General features: G+C 38.9%; 1 protein-coding gene across 1 annotated transcript in view; it reads left to right on the plus strand.

Annotated features, from left to right (window-relative positions):
* LOC123981364 (potassium/sodium hyperpolarization-activated cyclic nucleotide-gated channel 1) overlaps positions 1 to 19,584 on the plus strand; it is a 79,744-nt gene that overhangs the window by 32,726 nt on the left and 27,434 nt on the right. Inside the window, exon 4 of the mRNA XM_046066108.1 lies at positions 17,311 to 17,529. Within this exon, the coding sequence (XP_045922064.1) occupies positions 17,311 to 17,529 (219 nt within the window). The remainder of the gene's footprint in view (positions 1 to 17,310; positions 17,530 to 19,584) is intronic.

Below are 19,584 nucleotides of genomic sequence, written 5' to 3' on the forward strand. Positions count from 1 at the left end.
CGTCCCCCCCCCCCCCCCCCCCAATAAAAAAATCTTCTGACAGATATGTTTGCTACCGGGGGCTGCAGTAGCTTCAGCGTCAGCTGCAGTACCAGATGTAGTGCAGGCACAGGCACTTGAAAGAGTAAAGGAGAGCTGTGGCCACTGCCAGGCAGAGGAGGAGGCATGAGACAGCGGAGCAAAGTAACAAAGTGACAGAGCTGAGGGCGAAAGAGCAGGGGGAGTGGTAGCGGTAAGCATGGAGTAGCTCAACCTGTAGGGAGGGAGAAGGGAGGTGGGGTCATTTACACTGGGGACATGTACCCACCACTTTTTGAAAGCTGTTCTGAAAAATAGCTTGCACCAAGAATGTTAATTAACAAATAAAAATGCAATGAGAAAAGGTTTATTTGCACAATAAGCCTGTAATTCAATGTAAATATAGATGAAAACTGTGTTGTCCAAAAAACGTAACCTAGTCTAAAAACAATAATAAGCTACTGATTACTGTATTATATTTTTATATTCTGAATTGTCACCTGCCACCTGAATTTTGTGCTTCCCTGGTGCAGAAAATGTCTCCAGAATGCAGGATATTAAGTGTTTAATGCTCAAAATCTTAATAAACTATTTCATCATTACATTTTGTTCCCTAAATAGTAGGCCTATTAAAATATATTCTAGTCTTGTTGTCATGGCCCCAAACCTGTGCAGTGTTATGTCTCATGGGCTAAGTGTTACACCCCTGATCTGAGCCCTTAAATTGAAGGATGGTGTATTGTGAGGGGTGTCCGACTGATTTTGGTGAGCCGCCTGCCAGATTTTTTGTCCCAGTCCAGCACTGCTTGCTGGTACAAACGATGACATGTAGGCTACTGTTCAATCTAGGGCGGCCGCACTGCACAGTGAGCTGGACTGTAGTTAGACCATGAATAATATAGTATTTCTCATAATTACAGGTGTTTTGAGAAATAAAGTATTTTCTATGAAAAAATAAATAAAATATATATATATATTATATATAAAAATTCCAACACATGCACACGTCATTCTACTTAATGAGGAGCTGATTAAGTGACACCTGAGACAAATTTTATTAACGAGGAAAAGTATAAAAAACACTGTTGTGGTAATCACTATCCTCTTGCAATAGGACCAGCTGGACGGCAAAAACAGTACTAGTAGTACCTCAAAGGTAATCTGAACAAAAAAAGGAACAATTGACCATGCCAAAAGAGTTAAAAAGAAAAGTTTTGATTGAGGAAAAGAAGGGTTCAATTCTGGCTTTACTGGTAGTAGGATACAGTGAGCGTCAGGTTGCTTCCATCCTTAAAATTTCAAAGACAGCAGTTCATAAGAACAAGGTCAAGCAACAGACATTGGGGACAACAAAGCTACAGACTGGGATGACTGCCAACTCATTCGAATGTCACTCAAAAACCGTAGGATGACATCAAGTGATTTATAAAAACAATGGTAAACAGCAGCTGGGGTGAAGTGCATGGCAAGGACTGTTCGAAATAGGCTCCTATGGGCAGGGGTGAAAATGTGCAAAGCCAGAAAAAAGCCCTTCATCAATAAGAAGCAAAGACAAGCCAAGTTTGAAAAAGACCCTAAGGATCAGACCGTAGAGGACTGGAATAAGGCCATCTTCTCTGATGAGTCCAATTTTCAGCTTTGCCCAACACCTGGTCGTAATGGTCAGACGGAGACCTGGAGAGGCCTATAAGCCACAGTGTCTGGCATCCACTGTAAAATTTGGTGGAGGATCTGGCGTGCTACCTGTGTATATATATATATAAATTATAATGAATATAGTAATTAATATATTGATATATAACATTACACCAACAGTATACTATTAACTGAACACTAAACTCCTTATTTAATGTTATAATACTAATACACTCATTTACACTAGTTCCTCCTCCAGGTTGTGGATACAGCCTCTGCAGTGGACAGATGTAGATTTAGATCCACAATGCCAGTGTGCCAATATTTGCTCCTTTTAGTTGTCTCCTCCTGAGAGCAACACACACCCCTTGTTCTGTTTTATATCTGTTTTACTAAAGTTATTGTTATAAATATAAATAATATAAAAATATTTCAAAATGTCAGTATTTTGTGCATTTGACAATCAAGCAAGTAGACACTTACCATCACAGTACCATTTGTTCTATTATAATCGAATCGCAAATCTTTTTCTCCAAATCATGCAGCCCTAATATATATAATATATATAACAGTATAGTAAAGATAAAAAGCAGGAGTCACTAACTCACAAATACATAAAATAAAAAAGATGTTCATATTGTGTGACATTTTTATATTTGTATTTTATCTATAAATAAGGATTGCAGGCGCATTTCATCAGGGAAACTGTTGCAGTTATGTTTTTGCTTTTCAAACCAACAAACATAGCTTAAAGAGGCAGAGAGCCATTTTTTTAACCAAAAATTTCTTCAGTACATGTAAACCATTGGTATTGTGACAGTTATGTGCTGCATTTTATGATTTTAGTGTTACAGTATGAAGTATGAACATTAAAAACAGGTTTACAGGCTACACCGAATTCATGCCATTTTTTTTCCTATTCAAAGCTTGTATTGAGATTTTCATGTGAAGCTTTGAATTTCTGTTGTCATATTTTATGACATCACCCTAAAAATATATAATCTCTTGAATTTGAATAAAGTGATTCATCGGATTAAATAAGTTTGTTAAGTATAGGTAGAATTAATAGGATATGCCTGGTGCTGTTTGTAAACACACATTGAAAGGTGGCCCCATGAGAGAGAGGAGGAGAGAGAAAGAGAGGAAGAGAGAGAGAGGGAGAGCAGAAGTTGTGTTAGACTTTCTCATGTGTCATTTTGACAGGCAGAGAATTAGTACCTGTCATTTTCATTTTTTAATGATAATTAGACATATAGCCTATTTTATAGCATTTCACTTTCAAAAACAACTCCATCACAAACACATTGAATATACAGAACTTACAGATTATGTATTTAGAAGGGCACGGAGAGAATGAACAAAACATGAACAAAAGACACTTTTCATGTCACCACATGAAGAAGATGAGTGGTTCTTACCTCCTTGCTGCCACTTGCATCCCTGTAACAGTAGCTGCCACTGGCTGATTAACATTATCAGTAATACTTGCTTGTCCTTCACCCTCCACCACATCAGTCCGTCTTTATTCATCTCATTTATTATCCACGTCCCAATTATTGGGCTTTCTAAAGAAAATGTGGACACTCAGCTGACGTGACATTTTGCGAAAGCAAGGCTATGTAGCGATATTGACTAATAATGCAATGATTAAAGCCAGCTAGACAGTGAGATCAAAGACAGGACTACTAGACAACAGCTAATTTATATGCATACTCGACTAGGGATGTCACGAGCCAAATGATGCCAAAATTGTGAAAAAATTACCATACTCATTTTCTACGGTACTGTATGTACCGGGAATCCAATACGCGGAAAAATGCAACAAGTGCAGCTGCAGCGACAGCTCCGAATCGAATCGGCGAAAAGAACAGTAAGAGTAGTGTATGGACACCGGGGTGCAGTTAGTTCAATGATTCTTTCCGTCTGTTACGTTTAATAGCTCTGTGTCAAAGCCTCAATTTCGCCTAGTTTTTGGATATGTTGGAAAGCTAATTTAGGCAGACGTACTGAATGTCTGTCCCTTTCAATCGTCGATAACTTTTTTCAGTCATAGAAACTACTGTGACCACCTATAGTGACCACTAGGGCTGAACAATTAGGGGAAAAAATCTAATTAAATCTAAGTTTTGCTAAAGTTCAGTATTCACCGCCAGTCTTTTTTTGACAGAAGCTGTGTCAAGCAGCACAGAGCAGATGAACCAGGCAGGAAGTCAGACACAGAACGGCATAGAGAGTATGGTCGATTTTCAATATAAAACACCCGTTGCAGACTCCCGATTGTACATCAACAATAAACACAGTTAAAACAGACAAAAAAAAGTAATCAATTTAACTACGTAGCCTACTTAACCACTGTAGAAGCACAAAAATCAAGGACAACTAAACAAATAAGCAAAATCTGAACAAGTTAACATGTTAACAACACATAGGCCAAACACGTCAGTGTGAGTTGACGCCGGACAAAACCGCGCACAGCCGCTACCTGTCTGCACCGAACAGACAGGCAACTTGGAATCAATTTGTAACTGCATGACTGATGAAAACAGGTCAGATGCGCTGTATAATTAACCTACATTTTAATCGATTAATAAGTTAATTAGCTAATCGCGTGCTTTCAAAACGCATGTAAAAATGATTAATCGTTCAGCCCTTGTGAGCTTGCTTAAACATTTCACACCTGTAACTTTGTAAAAAAACGAATAAAAGATCATATTATGCTAATTTTCAAATTCATAATTTTGTTTAGGGGTTGTAACTGAATAGGATTACATGGTTTCATTTTCATCAGTCTATATTTTTTGTCATACTTCACATTGCTGCAGCACCTCTTTTCACCCTGTGTGTTGAATGTCCCGTTTTAGCTACTGAAGCATCTCACTTTTATACAATCTTTGTTGGGAGTCACACATGCACAGTTCCTAGGTAAGGACTACTATCCTGACAAGGAAGGTAGTATGATCAAAAGCAAAGCCGCTTCAAGCGATAACCATCTTCAGTTCAGCCGTACATGTTTGAGCCCAAATCTGATCCCGAAACACAGGCAGAACGACCGAACCGGCTTCGAAACCTAGACTGGAGCAAGACCGTTCAGAGTGGTAAGTTGTTCATTTGTAACAAATTTATCTTTCACACGTAATGTTTTAACTGCGCACTTTCTCTACATCACAGTAACCATCTAGGGACGGGCATTGGAAATTAGCAGTAGCTATAAATGCTGTGATGTTGTGCATTGGAAAATTGTTGTACAATTCTCAATGTTTATAACACCTGTCCCTATCAATTAAACTTAAAAAAAAAGAAAAAAAGAAGCAACTTTAGGTCCATTGACTGCTTGGAAGGTAGCTAACGTTCCATAGGGAGAGTGGGGTGAGGGAAAGGGAATTAACTAATTATGCACATTGCAAGGTTGTAATTTCAATAGCTTGCTCATTTATGAATATATTGACATCACAGCTGTCCTGGACATCCTCTCTCAACCTTCACAGCTGTTAGTTTGCAGAAAAGCCCTTAGTAAATCCCTTAACACCAGTATCAGTGACCTATTGCCTTGAAAATGCATGTAGCAAACCTCATCTGTCCTGTATATACTCTCATACATTTCACAGCTGTTTGAAAGGTTCAGTTATTGATATTAAAGGAGTGTATGTTGAAGTACTTGGGATTTTATTGTTTGTTTGTTTTATTACTGTGGTATCAAATTCGGTATTGAGAATCATGGAATTTTATTTATATTGGTATCTACTACTACATTTCTAGTATCGTGACATCCCTACACTCGACACCAACTGGACAGGGGCTCTACTACAGGTGGTGTACCTGTCTTTACTGACAGTGTTGCATGTAAATGACTTAATGTTACGGTAGATCACCCTTAGTCTTAATCTGTTTAAAAAAGTTCAGTCAACACAACCCCTGAGAGAGAGATGTTGAGCAAGCCAGAGTGTAAATGAGGCAGCAGCTTTAGCAGTGAATCAGAGAAATAAAAAGTAGCCTAACTTTCTGATTGTTTCATGGCCGTTACATTAATTTAAAGCACAAATAAACATGGCCACACCTCCGCACAACCCTGCGGGAAAGAGCCACATTGACTGCGTTTACATGCAGCCAATAACCCGTTCAAAACCGGGATATTAGCAATAACCCGGTCGCAAACGGCCATGTAAACACCGGCAAAAACCCGAATATGCTCATATCCCTGATTTTAAAAACCGGGATATTATAGCTGGGGTACCCCTTTTCTAACACGAATTTTTGGTCATGTAAACGCGTATCGGCATATCCCCATAGTGATTTGTGTTCTGCGCATGTTCTAATCGCAAGGAATCTTGGTCTTTTGAGTAGAGGAACTTCTTGTATGCGCCAAACCCGCGTGCAGTATACGGAAGTAAACGAGGTAAACATGGCGAGACGCAGCACAGCACCGTACTTCTGGAGCGAGGAGGAAACCAATTTTTTAATTCATGTTGTCAAAAACATAATATATATATATATATATATATATATATATATATAATGTCTTTTGTTGACGGTAGAAAGTATAGAGATACTGACATTTACAAGAAGGTGACCGAAAAAATCGGAAATGACGCATATTGCGTCTTAAGGTTGTCCGTACGTCCAGACGTTAACCGTGCGTCGCCATTTACATCGGGGTAGTGCCAATTGATTACAAATTCCATGTATACAGGAGTAACTCTCTCTGCTCACGCATGTAAACGGGTTATCCCGAATGTTTCAGAAACCCGAATAGTGACCTTAACCCGAACATAACCCGAATATTGACAGCATGTAAACGTAGTCACGGTCGGATTTTGTGTGAATGCAGCTGAAGTCACGCTTTATCCTGTCTGCTGTGCTTGTGTGTGTGTGTGTAGCTCAGCCCCGCCCTCGGTAAAACAGACTTGACAGAGAGCAGAGGAGAGAGACGGACACTGTGATGTAACCTGGTCGCTACGTTTTTGAGTCTCAACCTCACATCCTGCACACTGCAGAATGGACATGGAAAAAAATCTACACAGCATTCAAAAATGTTGATTTAGAATTTGAATGTCAATGTTACGAAGCTAAGAGCTTTGAACTATTTGGTGCAGTCCAAGTTTTGTTTTTTACTCATGTCAGGCCTCTCCATAAACTAAATGGGGGAATTTCCATACAGAAAATTGCTTAGTTTGTCTCATCTCTGTCTGTGCTTTTCATTTCAGTTTTTACCACTCCCCTCTCTTTCCCTGAGCGATGCAATAGTGTAGAAGTGTGTTAAGGCCTCCTGGGTAATGCTGATTGTAAATGCTCGCCAGAAGAACTCTTCTGCCTTCTCATATCCCACTCTCCTAAAACATTTCTATACTCCACATGCACACTGACTGCTCAGAGGCATCAGACTGGAGGTGAAAATGTCAGCTTTCCTCAACATCACAACTCTGTATCCCACTCCTATTTGCACTTCGAGGCAATGAGTTGCCCGAGTGAGCCCAATACCAACTAACATGTGTTATTCATCCAAACAGACATTATCCATCTCTGTTTGCACCAAAATGAATTTGCAGTGATATAATTTCCCACATAACTGTCACAACTCATCCTTGCTAATGGTTATGTACACAAAACTGGCCAAACAAACCCCTTATTTACTGCAACACGATATGTATATATATATATATATATATATTTATTTATTTTTTTAACTTTCCGTCGTATTACTTGTACCACTAATTATAAACACCTGTTTCTCCCCTTGCTCAGAATGAATCTGACATATTCCAAATCAATACAGAATGGGAATCATGTAAGAGGTAAATTTTCTGCCCCCTGTGTGGCAGGATCATTTGCGCTGTGGAAATCTATATCCATAACTGGAGATTTTAAAAGGGCCTCTGAAACACAGAGCTAATACACTGTAGGATATCTATGAGCTGGAAGCTTATAGGTGAGTTAAAACTACTATGACAACTGATTAATCAAAATTTCTCTCTCCTTGGTAAAATTAAACTGTGGAATAATTTCTATTCAGTTTGTAGAAAATACATTACAAAGATGTCACCCAGCTCCTCACAAATGTATGGTTTCTAGTCACATCTTATGACTGCAGCTGCTTGTACGCAGACTACCACACATATATATATAGAAGCTTTCAAAGTTCGTCTGTACAGGCGTCTAAAAGGCACTATAATGCCTTCAAATCTCGGCAGTTTCACAGCTTCTTGGACAGTTGGATTATGATTACCATTTTTACAAGTTACCTTGGACTCTGGACATTTTATAAACAATTAAAATATATGTAAAAAAATCAGTACTTTTGAAAGGATCACTGTACTCACAACACAATGGTCACCTCAAAAGAATTGTCTCAATACCGGTGTGTTTTGTGATCCAGAAATTAAAGTGACATTTACAGTGATGATATGTGAGTAATCTATAATGTTTTCAAATGCATTCTCTAATCCACCAGCAAATACCAACCAATTTGAACAAATGTAAAATAATTTTACAAATAAATACAATCCAACTTGGAAAAATATCAGTAGACATATATTTCCAACTTCTGACTCATTAATCAAAGCAATCAAGTTTGCTTTTGAGGAGCTTCCTGTGCATAAATGTCCCGCACTTAAAAGAGTCTCCAATACACAAATGCAATCCAATCCACACACGTCAGGTAATCCATGCAAAATGCAAAAAAACATATAGAATGTAGAATACGGACCTTTATTCATGAGGGCAGAAACATCAAAACTTGAAGGCTTTGCAAGGGCAAATACTTAATACTTGCTTATAATGACATTAAAGATAACACATATGTGATTTCTCTGCACTGATGCAAAAAAAAAATCACAAACACAGAGGATAAATCAATGATCAATCTAATCTTCAATTATATTATATTGTTCCAGATCTGTGTTGAATTCTCACTTGCGTTGGACCTACGTGTGCAGAAAATATACAAAAAGACAGTTTTTAGTTGCAGCCCTAAATGAGACATATTGGATGCAAAATCTTTGTATATGTAATTTGTACTGTACTGTAGGATGTCAGCTCATGAGCAGCTAACATAGTGTTACTGACTATGATGTGGTAGAATGAGCAATTTGTTGAATCTATTCCCTGTGGATCCTTGCAGAAGAAGAGGCCTGTGTGCTGACTGCGGACTGGCAAATTCAAAGTGAAAAGCCCTGCCCACTTGTGGGATTCCTCTTCTCACACCATCCATCACAATGCATTAGTGTTCATAAGCTAAAAATCTTGATAAGATGCCTCCCTTTCGGTTTACTGCAGGTATAAATATGTAATGTGATTATCTGGGCCGCCGGCAGAGGGACTGTCAGGTGAATGTTCAACCTTCAGAGGTCGTGTCTTTTTAGCTGCATTTGCTCAAGAATGACTGCTTCAAATTCAGATTGCGTCATATTTTTCTGTTGTTGCCTTGGTACTTTCTGTCCCCAGCTGTGAGAAGGGGGGGACTACGAGGACTGTAGATACTGCTGAGTGGTGCAGTACAAGGTGTAGGACTGTTATCTTCTGGACTAATGGCCTGAGAGTAGCTTCTTACTCTTTAGAGGCTGCATTTACCTAATCACTAGACAAGATAATGCTGCTGTTGCTCGGGTGAGAGGCCGATGGGCTGTTGCTTTTGTCTGCATGTACAGTGTAAAGATATGTGTTCAGGAGTATGGAGGAACATCCCTTTTGTCGAGTGTTTGTATGCTTACCATTTCTGTCCAGGCTCATATTAAGAGACAGACAGCTGAGCAGTAGTCTGCTGAGGATTGGTGTCTCAGAGAGGTTTAGGGGCAGACGGACAGACAGATATTGTAGGTCGACAGACAAAAAAACAACAACAAAAAAAAAATAACAGAAAGGCCTCGCTAACCATGCATAACCACCCTTCAGCATCAGTCATCCTTCCTGTCCTGTTTTATCCCTGGACCACCCACTACATTCTCATCTCTTTCTTTCCCAGAATGAGTCACTTCCAACAGCCGGGCTCAGTCCATAGTTTATGAATTAATAAAACTTTCTTTCTTCTCACCTCTCTCATGGCACGTCACCTCAACAAGAGGACACGTTGGTTTCATCTGAGTAAGATGCAAGCGTGCTTCTGCCCTGATGTGAAGAGCTCGTTTCTGTGGCTCTCTTAATGAATTGTTTGGTGTACCGAGTAGCTCTGGTTGATTGAAATTATTGGGTGTGTTGTTTACCCCTCTTGGAAAGTCCTTGCTCATAATAGGAGAGTTTAATCACACTCGTCCAGGAGTGTCTTTGTGTATTCAGAAGGTATTGAGGAGTATTTCCACCAGAATTATCAAGATCTCAAGCACGACTGCAAAGGACTCAACACCAGTATAGTTTTAAAGGGCTGTCGCAGTTTGCTGCTGAAACAATTTTGATGGACACAAGATCACTTTTGTTGAGGTGGAGTGGGACTATTGTCATGTAGAGTGCGCAGGAAGATTCTCAATTCCAAACATAAAATAGATTTCTCTACTGCTTAGCTTAACCTTTCTGATTGAAGGTGTGCTCATCAGTGAAAGTGGCTGCTGCATACTTGATTGCACATGATTGGACACCAAAAGAAAAAGGAAAGTACCCTTACTCCTCAGAATGTCATTCTGGTCGTAGACATGTATTTATTACCCTTCAGTTAAAGTAGAAAGAACAAGGTCAGACTGAGAAAATTTTATTTTATAATCAGTCCCTCCAGGATTTCGCAGGCCTTTTTAGTGATCGCTGTGGTCTAAAAGCAGCGGTCTAAAAGCTGCTTTTCTAAAAAAAAATTAAAAAAAAAATTAAATGAACGTTGCGATGTTTTGGGCTTTTTTTGCAATGACATTGTAGGAATAACTGAAAACTGCAATGGTAGATGTGATTTTTTTAACTTTAGAATTACATTTTAATCATTAACAATTTCCTTTTGTGTTTGACCACAGTATTGCACATTTGGCAGTTTACCCCAGCTTTGGTAAAGACGATATGGCTATTGTTTTTCACTGTCTTTAGTACATGTCTGCTGCATCTTGTAAACCAGGAAGTGATAAGCTGACGAAAACGTTTTGCAGGAAACGGCTAGAATTGGTCAAAATTGCAACCCGGGGATTTGTTGAATTTGTGTTAATAGTTGTGATCGCGTCATTGCAAAATCCTAGAGGGACTGTATATTATGCAATAAAGAAAATACAGGGAAGTTAACGCATCACAAAGCACAGAATAATATGTTGGAGAGGTGTAACAGCTCTGCATGCCCTACTAATTCTTGGCCCAAAGCCGAAGCCGAATATATACACCAAACAAGTACATTGACGCTTTTTTTGTTGTTTTTTTTACCATTGCATAAATTAAATAGTCAAAATGTGCTTTTTACTCAGTGTTTCCCCCAGGATTTGGAGAGACTATGGTGGGTGGGTCCGAGACCCAAGAGGGTCCCAGTAAAGTAAATTACAGGTGTCCATTTACTTTTAATGGACACATGTAATATGTTTTATACTCTCTGTGAATATAATCCAATTAATCTTATTTCCATACTGTATAGTTATTTTGAAAAGGGGACGTTGTCACATGTGTATCCTTGCGCTAAATTCATCAAGTCCGAGCCAATTTGATAAATAATGTTGTATGTGGTTCTTGTATCATGTTACATGAAGACTTCACAGCCTCTCTTCAGGTAGGACTCTCATACTGCAACACTTGTCTTTGAGAGAGAGAAAGAGAGAAAATGACAGGATAAAGTCGCTAATCTGCCTGTCAGCTCGCACTGGTCCATTTCAGTGAATTATCACAAATGCTTGAATACGTGTGCACTCCAAATTTAGGTGCGGCTAGCTTAATCGCCTTCTCAGAAACGAGTGACAGAAACACTCAAAGCGGGTCAGACCGTTTTTTGCCTTTTCTAAGAAGTCAGCCACAGATGGAGTGGATGTGCATCTTTCTCAGACACTTTAAAATGCTTCCACACTATCGACATGTCAATGTAATTGTTATAAAAATGTAATCAGTCTTTTGACTTATTAGGCCGAACTATTTTTGCTATTTTTGGCCGATTAATTTCAATGGCTGAACATTCTCTAGTTCAAGCTACTCAAATGTGAGAATGCGTTGCTTTTCTTTGTTTCATGTGATAGTCAACTGAATATTTTGAGTTTTGGTCTGTTCTTCTGACATTTGATAAACCAAACGACTGATTAAGAACATAATTGGCAGAATAATTGATAATGAAAATAATTAGTTGCAACCCCACGAACAACTCCACTTACAACCCTGAGGAAAGCAAATGAGACCTCTACAAAAAAACAATAAAAATAAAACAATAAAAGCCAATAAGAAGAAAACTGTAGAAAGCTTGGGCAGTCCAAGTCTAAGAAGGATATTTCCATTAGGACTACTGAGCAGACGAGAAGCATGAAAACTTACGAGATACACCACAGTGAGTGCTTTTCTTGCCAACTTACAGTTTGGCACTCATGCGGGCCCGCAGACCCCTTCACTTCCTCACTTATGTGTTCAAAGACTGCCGTGCCTTCTGTGCACTCCCAGGGTGAACAGCTTGTAGTTTGATTATGTAATTGAAAAACGAATATTGGGCATCACATTTTTTTCCCATGCATGGGACAGCTTGCCGGGTTTTAGAGAGTTATATGATTGAGTAATTAAAACCATCATGTTGTTCTCAAATGTTTAAAAAAAAACATAAATGTAAACACAAAATGCTTGAAAAATCAAGACAGGATGAAACTTAAACATATTGAAAATGGAAAGTCTACACATGCACACATTCTAAAAAGTCCCTCAAGTGTGACTTTCACAGTGATATGAAAGGAAAAGCATTTTTCTTGGCTTTTATGTACAAGTATAGCTCTAAAACGAGGACATCTTTTGAATCAGTGTGCAACTGTGGAAGTACAGATGAGAAATCACTTTATTTGCCCTATGAGCACTCACGCTGCTGAGGGGTCAAATCCTGTCCTTTGCAGTCGTGTGTTACGTCCTGTTAGTCTCAAAGTTATTCGTTTGTATCAACAACCACCGACGTCTCTGGGTTACACTCGACACTGGAACAATGAATCATCAATTGCCTTCCCGGTCACATAACCAGTAACATCTTGTGTGAGCGGACTTTGAGGCACAGTGTTGTGACTAATAAATTTAAATGCTGGCAAGTTGTTAAATATACAAGTACAGTCAGACACTTGGGCTTAGTCTAATTATAGAAACTTTTAAGTTGTCGATTTAAATACTTTGACGATGGCGTGGGGTGAGATTAGTATTAATGCATGTGATAATGAAGTCTCTGAATTCACTTTACTGCTCTACTTGTAAATAAAGGCATAGCTGATGAAAGATGAATATGCAGTATCTGATGTCACTTGTTTTGCTCCATTCAGAGTTTAATTAAATTTAGACCTCTGGAGGAACAGAACACATCTGCTGTGTTAGCCACATTTATTAAAATCAAGGAGATTGTAGGGGAAGGAACAAACTGAATTTTCTAGAGAAAATGTGTTAACGCTGACACAAACAGATGATCTGCAGCATAATACAGCGTGCACATGAATATGGAAGTTCTGGTGTTGAGAATAATATAGTGCCAGTGGCGGCAAGGTAAAGTGATGGAAATATTCTAAATATTACATACACTCACACTGATGCACGTTTTGTTGCTGACCCCATCCACAGCAGGAGGTTTCCTAGCTTCCATCCTGGTAATCCTGTCTGCTTCTCCAAACTGGGGGCGGGCTGACAGCCTCTACTGTAGGAACTAGACTGACTATGGATAAGTACCTCATACAACCACATTTCAAAAATCCATCTAAAAAATACCTACTGCAAATCTTTATAAAAATCAGCCACTTACTATCTGCTTATGGAAGAACTACAGTTTCTAATTCTAAAACCTGTAACTGTGTGATTTTAAACAGATGGCTTTTGTTCCCCAAACGGCTGCTTTGCTCTTAGATTTTTTGTTATGATGCTGTACTTCATTATAGAGCTGTCCCCAACTAAGGATTTACATAGTCGAATCAGAATCGTCAAGTCCAGCTATAGTCAACTGATAGTCGAATCGTGTGTTTTTGTGCACGGCGATTGTGAGCCGAAGCTAAACTGAGGCTTATTGTTGACCTCTCTCTCTCTCTCTCTCTCTCTGACAGTTGAGTCCAATAGAGACAGTGATTGGTTTATGAATGAGCTGACTATCACTGGTCTGGTTGAGAGCGCAATTGTCAAATTGCAAGAGCATTTTGACTATAATTTAGATAATTGCTGCTAACATTACTTACATTACATACATTTCTGCTTCATCTGAAGAAGCTACAGTTCAGAGCTGTTGACAGATTCATAAAGGTGTCGTCAATCTGATATAAAAACACTGTCAGACATCCCTTAACAGCAGTTTTTTCAATATTATGGTAATTACGTATTACGGTATTATCTATTTATTTTATTTAAATTTTTAATATATTTTTATTTTTCTAACACACACACACACACACACAAACACACATACACTTTAATTACTTTACGCTTTAATTACTTGTTTAATGAAATGTATGGGGTTGATTGTTCTTATGTAGTTTGTATGATGCTTTGGCAATATTGTTGTTATACAGTCATGCCAATAAAGCTCATTTGAATTGAATTCGTAAGTGGCTGACTATGCAGCTGTTAAAATATAAGAAAATATAGGCGCACTTATAAATGTCATGATTATATTTTAATATTATTGACTAATATATCACTAATATAATGTCTTAATAAATGTGGGCTACGCACACATTTTTTCTGATTCTATTCATTAACAAACAAAGATAATTTTGTCATAAAAAAATAACATATCATAATGGCAATGTTGGTAAATTGCTTAGCTGTAAGTAGGCTGTTAGCTACTTACACTCGATCAAATCAGTTTTTAATTTATGATGTAGACTAGATTTATTAATATATGCAAACAGGCACTAGTCATCAAATTTCATACGAGCACTACAACTCAAACATTCAGGACTCTAGTAAATACTAACACCAAGCACATTCCTTTGTTTAAAGTCTCAAATGTCCTGTTATGCATTGTCCAGCGCAAACTCTTAATTGTTAGTGACTTCTTGTTTATTCTGTGGTGGATGATAAAATCCTCAACATCTGTCTAGCCATTTGACCTGCTTCTTCAAGATTTCATTGTTCATCTTCAATCAAAAATCGGTACTGAAATGTGCCCCAAAATAGCGCCTGCGTCATATGTTCTTAACAAAGAGAAATGTGACATACAGTGCAACAAGATGTGACGTCAAGTCCCAAGCCCTATATAACCTGTACTACAATAGGATTATGTGACACACTCAGTGCAGACATTCCCTGTTTGTATCTGTGAACCAAACACACACAGGACAAAGATGAATAGCAAAAGGTGCAGTGAGTCACCCCAGCTCATCTGTTTTCTGCAGTGTTGCTCAATAAGTCGCTGACCATCTCAACCACCCGTGCCAAGTGTACACATGTGAAAGGCCCCTGACCTCACAAATGACGTTTGTTCCTGTTACATGGTTGGGTGGGTTTGTTCAGTTTGTGTGTAAATAGATTATTCAGTATATGTGTCATGTGCCACAGAAAAATACTACATATATTACTGCTCACACAGTAGCTACAAATGTTTCCATTACAGTGTATATTGTGGGGGGAAATGGTGATTATTTGTCTGGCACTTGAAGGTAGTATTTTGTTGGCTAAACCCTTTAGAGAAAGAAATCGAAACTGCCAAGACCAACAAACTGGACTCTATTTTGTTATTTAAGCTGGAAAGTGTAATTATCACAAATGTTCTAATCAGTCTCTGGAATAAACAACTAATCAGCATGGATATGAGAAGTGGTGAGTCATCCAGAGCAGATGATTAACAGTAAATTTACGAATTTATTAACAGAAGATATCTGTATGTGTTGGAATGTGGAACTATGTCAGCCAGTGGAAAATTAACTATATTTTCTGGATTCATATTGCTTTCATTATCTATTCTGTTTTGGGTGAGATAGGTATTCTTTATGGAGCGCTTCCTCAGCATTTCTTATTCACAATTGGAGGAGTCAGCAACTTAGCTGTGGCTACAAGGCCTGTACTGGAGACATTTGCCTCCAGATAGGAACTTACTGGGTTTCACAGATGTAGCCACGATGGGCCTGTTCAGCTGCTCACTAGAGATTTTGCATGTCTCCGGGCAAAAAGCACACATTTGACGTGTACTGTATTAATAAGGAGTCTAGATCTTGCTCTGACTCCAAAACATGACTTCTCCTGGGGCTGAATAACAAAAAATAAAACATTCATCTGTGAAATCTGGACCTGTCTTCCTTTTCCAATGACATGTCATAGAGTAGCACTGCTGGTCCATCCAACACATAGTAGTAAGAGCATATGTGGGAAGTGAGGGTTAATAAGATTTGTCATTGCACAGCAAAGAAAAAAACAAATAGTCATTTTCAATAATTGGGAAAAACATTGCCCAAAAGCCGGTGTGAGGGGGTTTCAGATGCTGTTTGACGATCCAACAAGCACTTTGCTTAAAGCATACTGAAACGTAAAACATTAATTTTGATGTTATAACAAGCAAGAAAGTTCATGACAATGTCAGATGCCTCATAATACCTCAGTCTTATAATGCACATCGTCGAATAGAGTCATAGAAGCTGATCTTGAGTGGAAGAATTACACTTCTACCTAGCAGCGTTTACCAGTCGGAAGCGACCAATCGGGTTCTTTTCAAACAACTTAGTCTGAGTAATGACGAGAGGACAATGAAATGGCTTCTCATAAACCCAGCTGGACACATTGGATAATATGGGCCTCATGAACCCAACTCGCAATCTTACTGTGTAGTTAAAGGCACACAAGACGATGTCACTATGTGAGGAGAACACATACTGCGAACGATAAAAGGAATGACTCTCACCCAGCGCAAATTACTTCCCATCCCCTTCCCTTTGTAACAAAGAGCTGTTTAAAAGAGTCGCTCATGACTGACTCATGAAATTTTCAACTAGGAAGACTGTTATACACTCAAGCTGATATGTTACATGACTGTCAGCACTGAGTCCTCTGCATGAGTGTGTGGAGACTGCAGAAGATTTCCGTCCCTCCCAGCTCCGACACACTCAGTCCCATTATAAAAATAAAACCTAAGAGGAAGGACACAACAATCCAGACCAATTCCTCCTCTTTTTCTTGGTGGAGGGGTGGATGGTTGCTCTGGGCTTTAAAGGAAACAATACCTCAGACGTCTGTAAATAATGCAGTTTTATTTTATTTTTTTTGAGCACTTGCAAACTTTAACTGTTTTCCACCCTTTGGCAAATGGTGAAAATGAATAAAAACCGGTAGGTCCAGGCAAAGGGAGAGCAGAGACGGTGTTGAAAGTGTAAGTGAAAGAGGAGGGTGAAAATGAGACAGGTAGAGAGTTCAGCCAGTCAGTGAGGGCATTAGGCTCTGAGGCATGAAGAGTACGTTGGCAGAATGTTTGGTAGAGGTTCAGTGATCCATCAAAGGAAAGCCTGTCTTTCCATTCTGCCTGCTGGAGAGCCTTCCCTCCCTGCCTTGCCTTGCAGTAACTCCCCCCCACCCCTCTCTGTCTCTCCATTCCTCCCCCACCCCCCCACCTCCCCCACCCCCTCTTTGTCTCCTTCCTTACAGAATGTTTCCTGGGGTAAGCAGTACTCTTATGCCCTCTTCAAAGCCATGAGCCACATGCTGTGCATCGGGTATGGTGCCCGGGCACCCGTCAGCATGTCTGACTTGTGGATCACCATGCTGAGTATGATTGTAGGCGCCACGTGCTACGCCATGTTTGTGGGCCACGCTACAGCTCTAATCCAATCACTGGACTCTTCACGCAGGCAATACCAAGAAAAGGTACAGTAACAATGAAACAGTGACACACATTCTAATAATAAATACCTTAGCATTATAAAAAAAAACTTGGGTTTACATGATTTAAATAATATTGGATGTTATTTCAATTAAGCAACTATTTAACAACAAGGAACTGCATGGTATGAAGAACAAATCTTTAATGTTTTGTTGTTTCAAGGTAAGTAATGCTAATTACCGCTGGGATGGTCTTAAAGAATTAATCTGAGGGTTTTGCTCTTTCCGACTACATAAAATCCTACTCATTGGAGCTAGACTTAAATAAATTAGGTCTTCTCTCAGTGGCACTGTGGACCAATGGGTTGAGCTCTCACAGATCACAATATCCGGAGCGATGACTAGGAAAGAGGATTTTCTCCCCCAAGCAGATCATACAAGGCCAACGGGGTGAGGAGGTCTATGACATGACCAGCCACCTCACTGTCTATATGCTGCCAGTGAACACGTTTTATTCTTCCCTTTCATTTCAGTCCCTATTACATCACCTTTTTTTTGCATGGAGGGTGATTATCCAGTGTTTCAGCCGAGCCACCATCTGTGATCCCGCTGAGGGGCCTGAGCAATTCCCAGAACACACGGCCATGACTGATGCGCACTGTGCGCTCGCACGCAACAACTTGAGTTTAACTCCAAAACTTTTCCTGCCCTTATGCTACAGAATTCCATGTACATATAAAATTGTAGTGCGGGGGATTATGGCCCTCTATGTTAAGTCTTGATCCGCTTAAGGACATAGTTATGTATCAAATGAAGAGCTGACCTTTAACTTATGCAGTAACATCATGATTCATCTACCACATAGAAATGTATATAAATTGGTTGTCATTTGTGTCATTTAGGGACACTGAGTCAAGTGAAATAGCAGTGAACAGAAACTGGCAATGATCTGGCCATATGAAATGTATATTTCTAGAAAAATATTCTACAAGTATTTAATTAAAAGTTTTTTTCAAGCAACAATGCCAAACATTCTCCTCACTTTTGAGAATTTGCAGTTTTTTCTATCTAGTTTTTTCTCATGTGAAAGTAAAGCAAATATCTTACATACCAAGAAGTTTGACAGCATAAACTTGGAAAACTGTGATGTGCTTTTACCATTTTCTGAAATTTAAGAGACCAAACGATTGAGATAATAATCTGCAAAGCCGGCAACTCATGATTATTTTCATTATTGATAAATAGAGCTGCAACGATGAATCCAATAATCACTTTGGGTCATTTTTTATAAGAAAGATGATTTGATTCCAGCTTCTTAAATGTGAATATTTTATGGCTTATTTTCTATTATTATTTTATATAATTTATATTTTTATTTTCTGTTGATTATTTTCTCAGTTCCTAATATCCTGTCAAATGTCAGAAAATACTGATAAATTGCTAAAAACATTCCTCACATTTGACTGACTGGAAACTTGCATCTTTGTGCAGGAATGGACTGATACACAAAGTGCAGATCAATTATCCTGCAGGAGGTTGTTGCCATAATTCTTATCGAAGCATCAGCAGAGTCACCTTGACTGTGACTATAACAGGACATGCTAAAATACCAGTTCATTAATTTACAGCTCGCACGTAAAAGCATTTAGGTCATATAAGCTCATTCTAAAGTGATGGCCTGACCTTGGCAGATGTTTCCATGGTCAATGCAATGCCTCCATGGCCAATGCGATTTAGCTGCAGTGTTGGCCCTTAAAACTCATCATTAGAACACAATCTGTTTTTCCTTCACTTTTGTGCCTTTGAAAAATACAGTTGCTACAGCATCATTATGGTACAATGCCACCCACAGCTTACACATTAAAACAGTGGTGGAAATGGTGAAATGCAAGGAGAAGAAGCATCTAGCCAACATCAAGGCTAAAGAAGTTAACCTGAATGGGATCATGAAGTCCTAATCATTTCATCATCCTGGGAAAGATGGACAGGAAGAGAAAGAAAATTTCATCGTCACATTAATCATCAGTCGGTGCATTATCAATAGCAGATCAGAAAACATCAGTGCACTCCAGAATCAGGACAAGAAGATGCAAATTGGCG

This window comes from Micropterus dolomieu, linkage group LG13, assembly GCF_021292245.1.
Source record: "Micropterus dolomieu isolate WLL.071019.BEF.003 ecotype Adirondacks linkage group LG13, ASM2129224v1, whole genome shotgun sequence".
NCBI classification, from domain to species: domain Eukaryota; kingdom Metazoa; phylum Chordata; class Actinopteri; order Centrarchiformes; family Centrarchidae; genus Micropterus; species Micropterus dolomieu.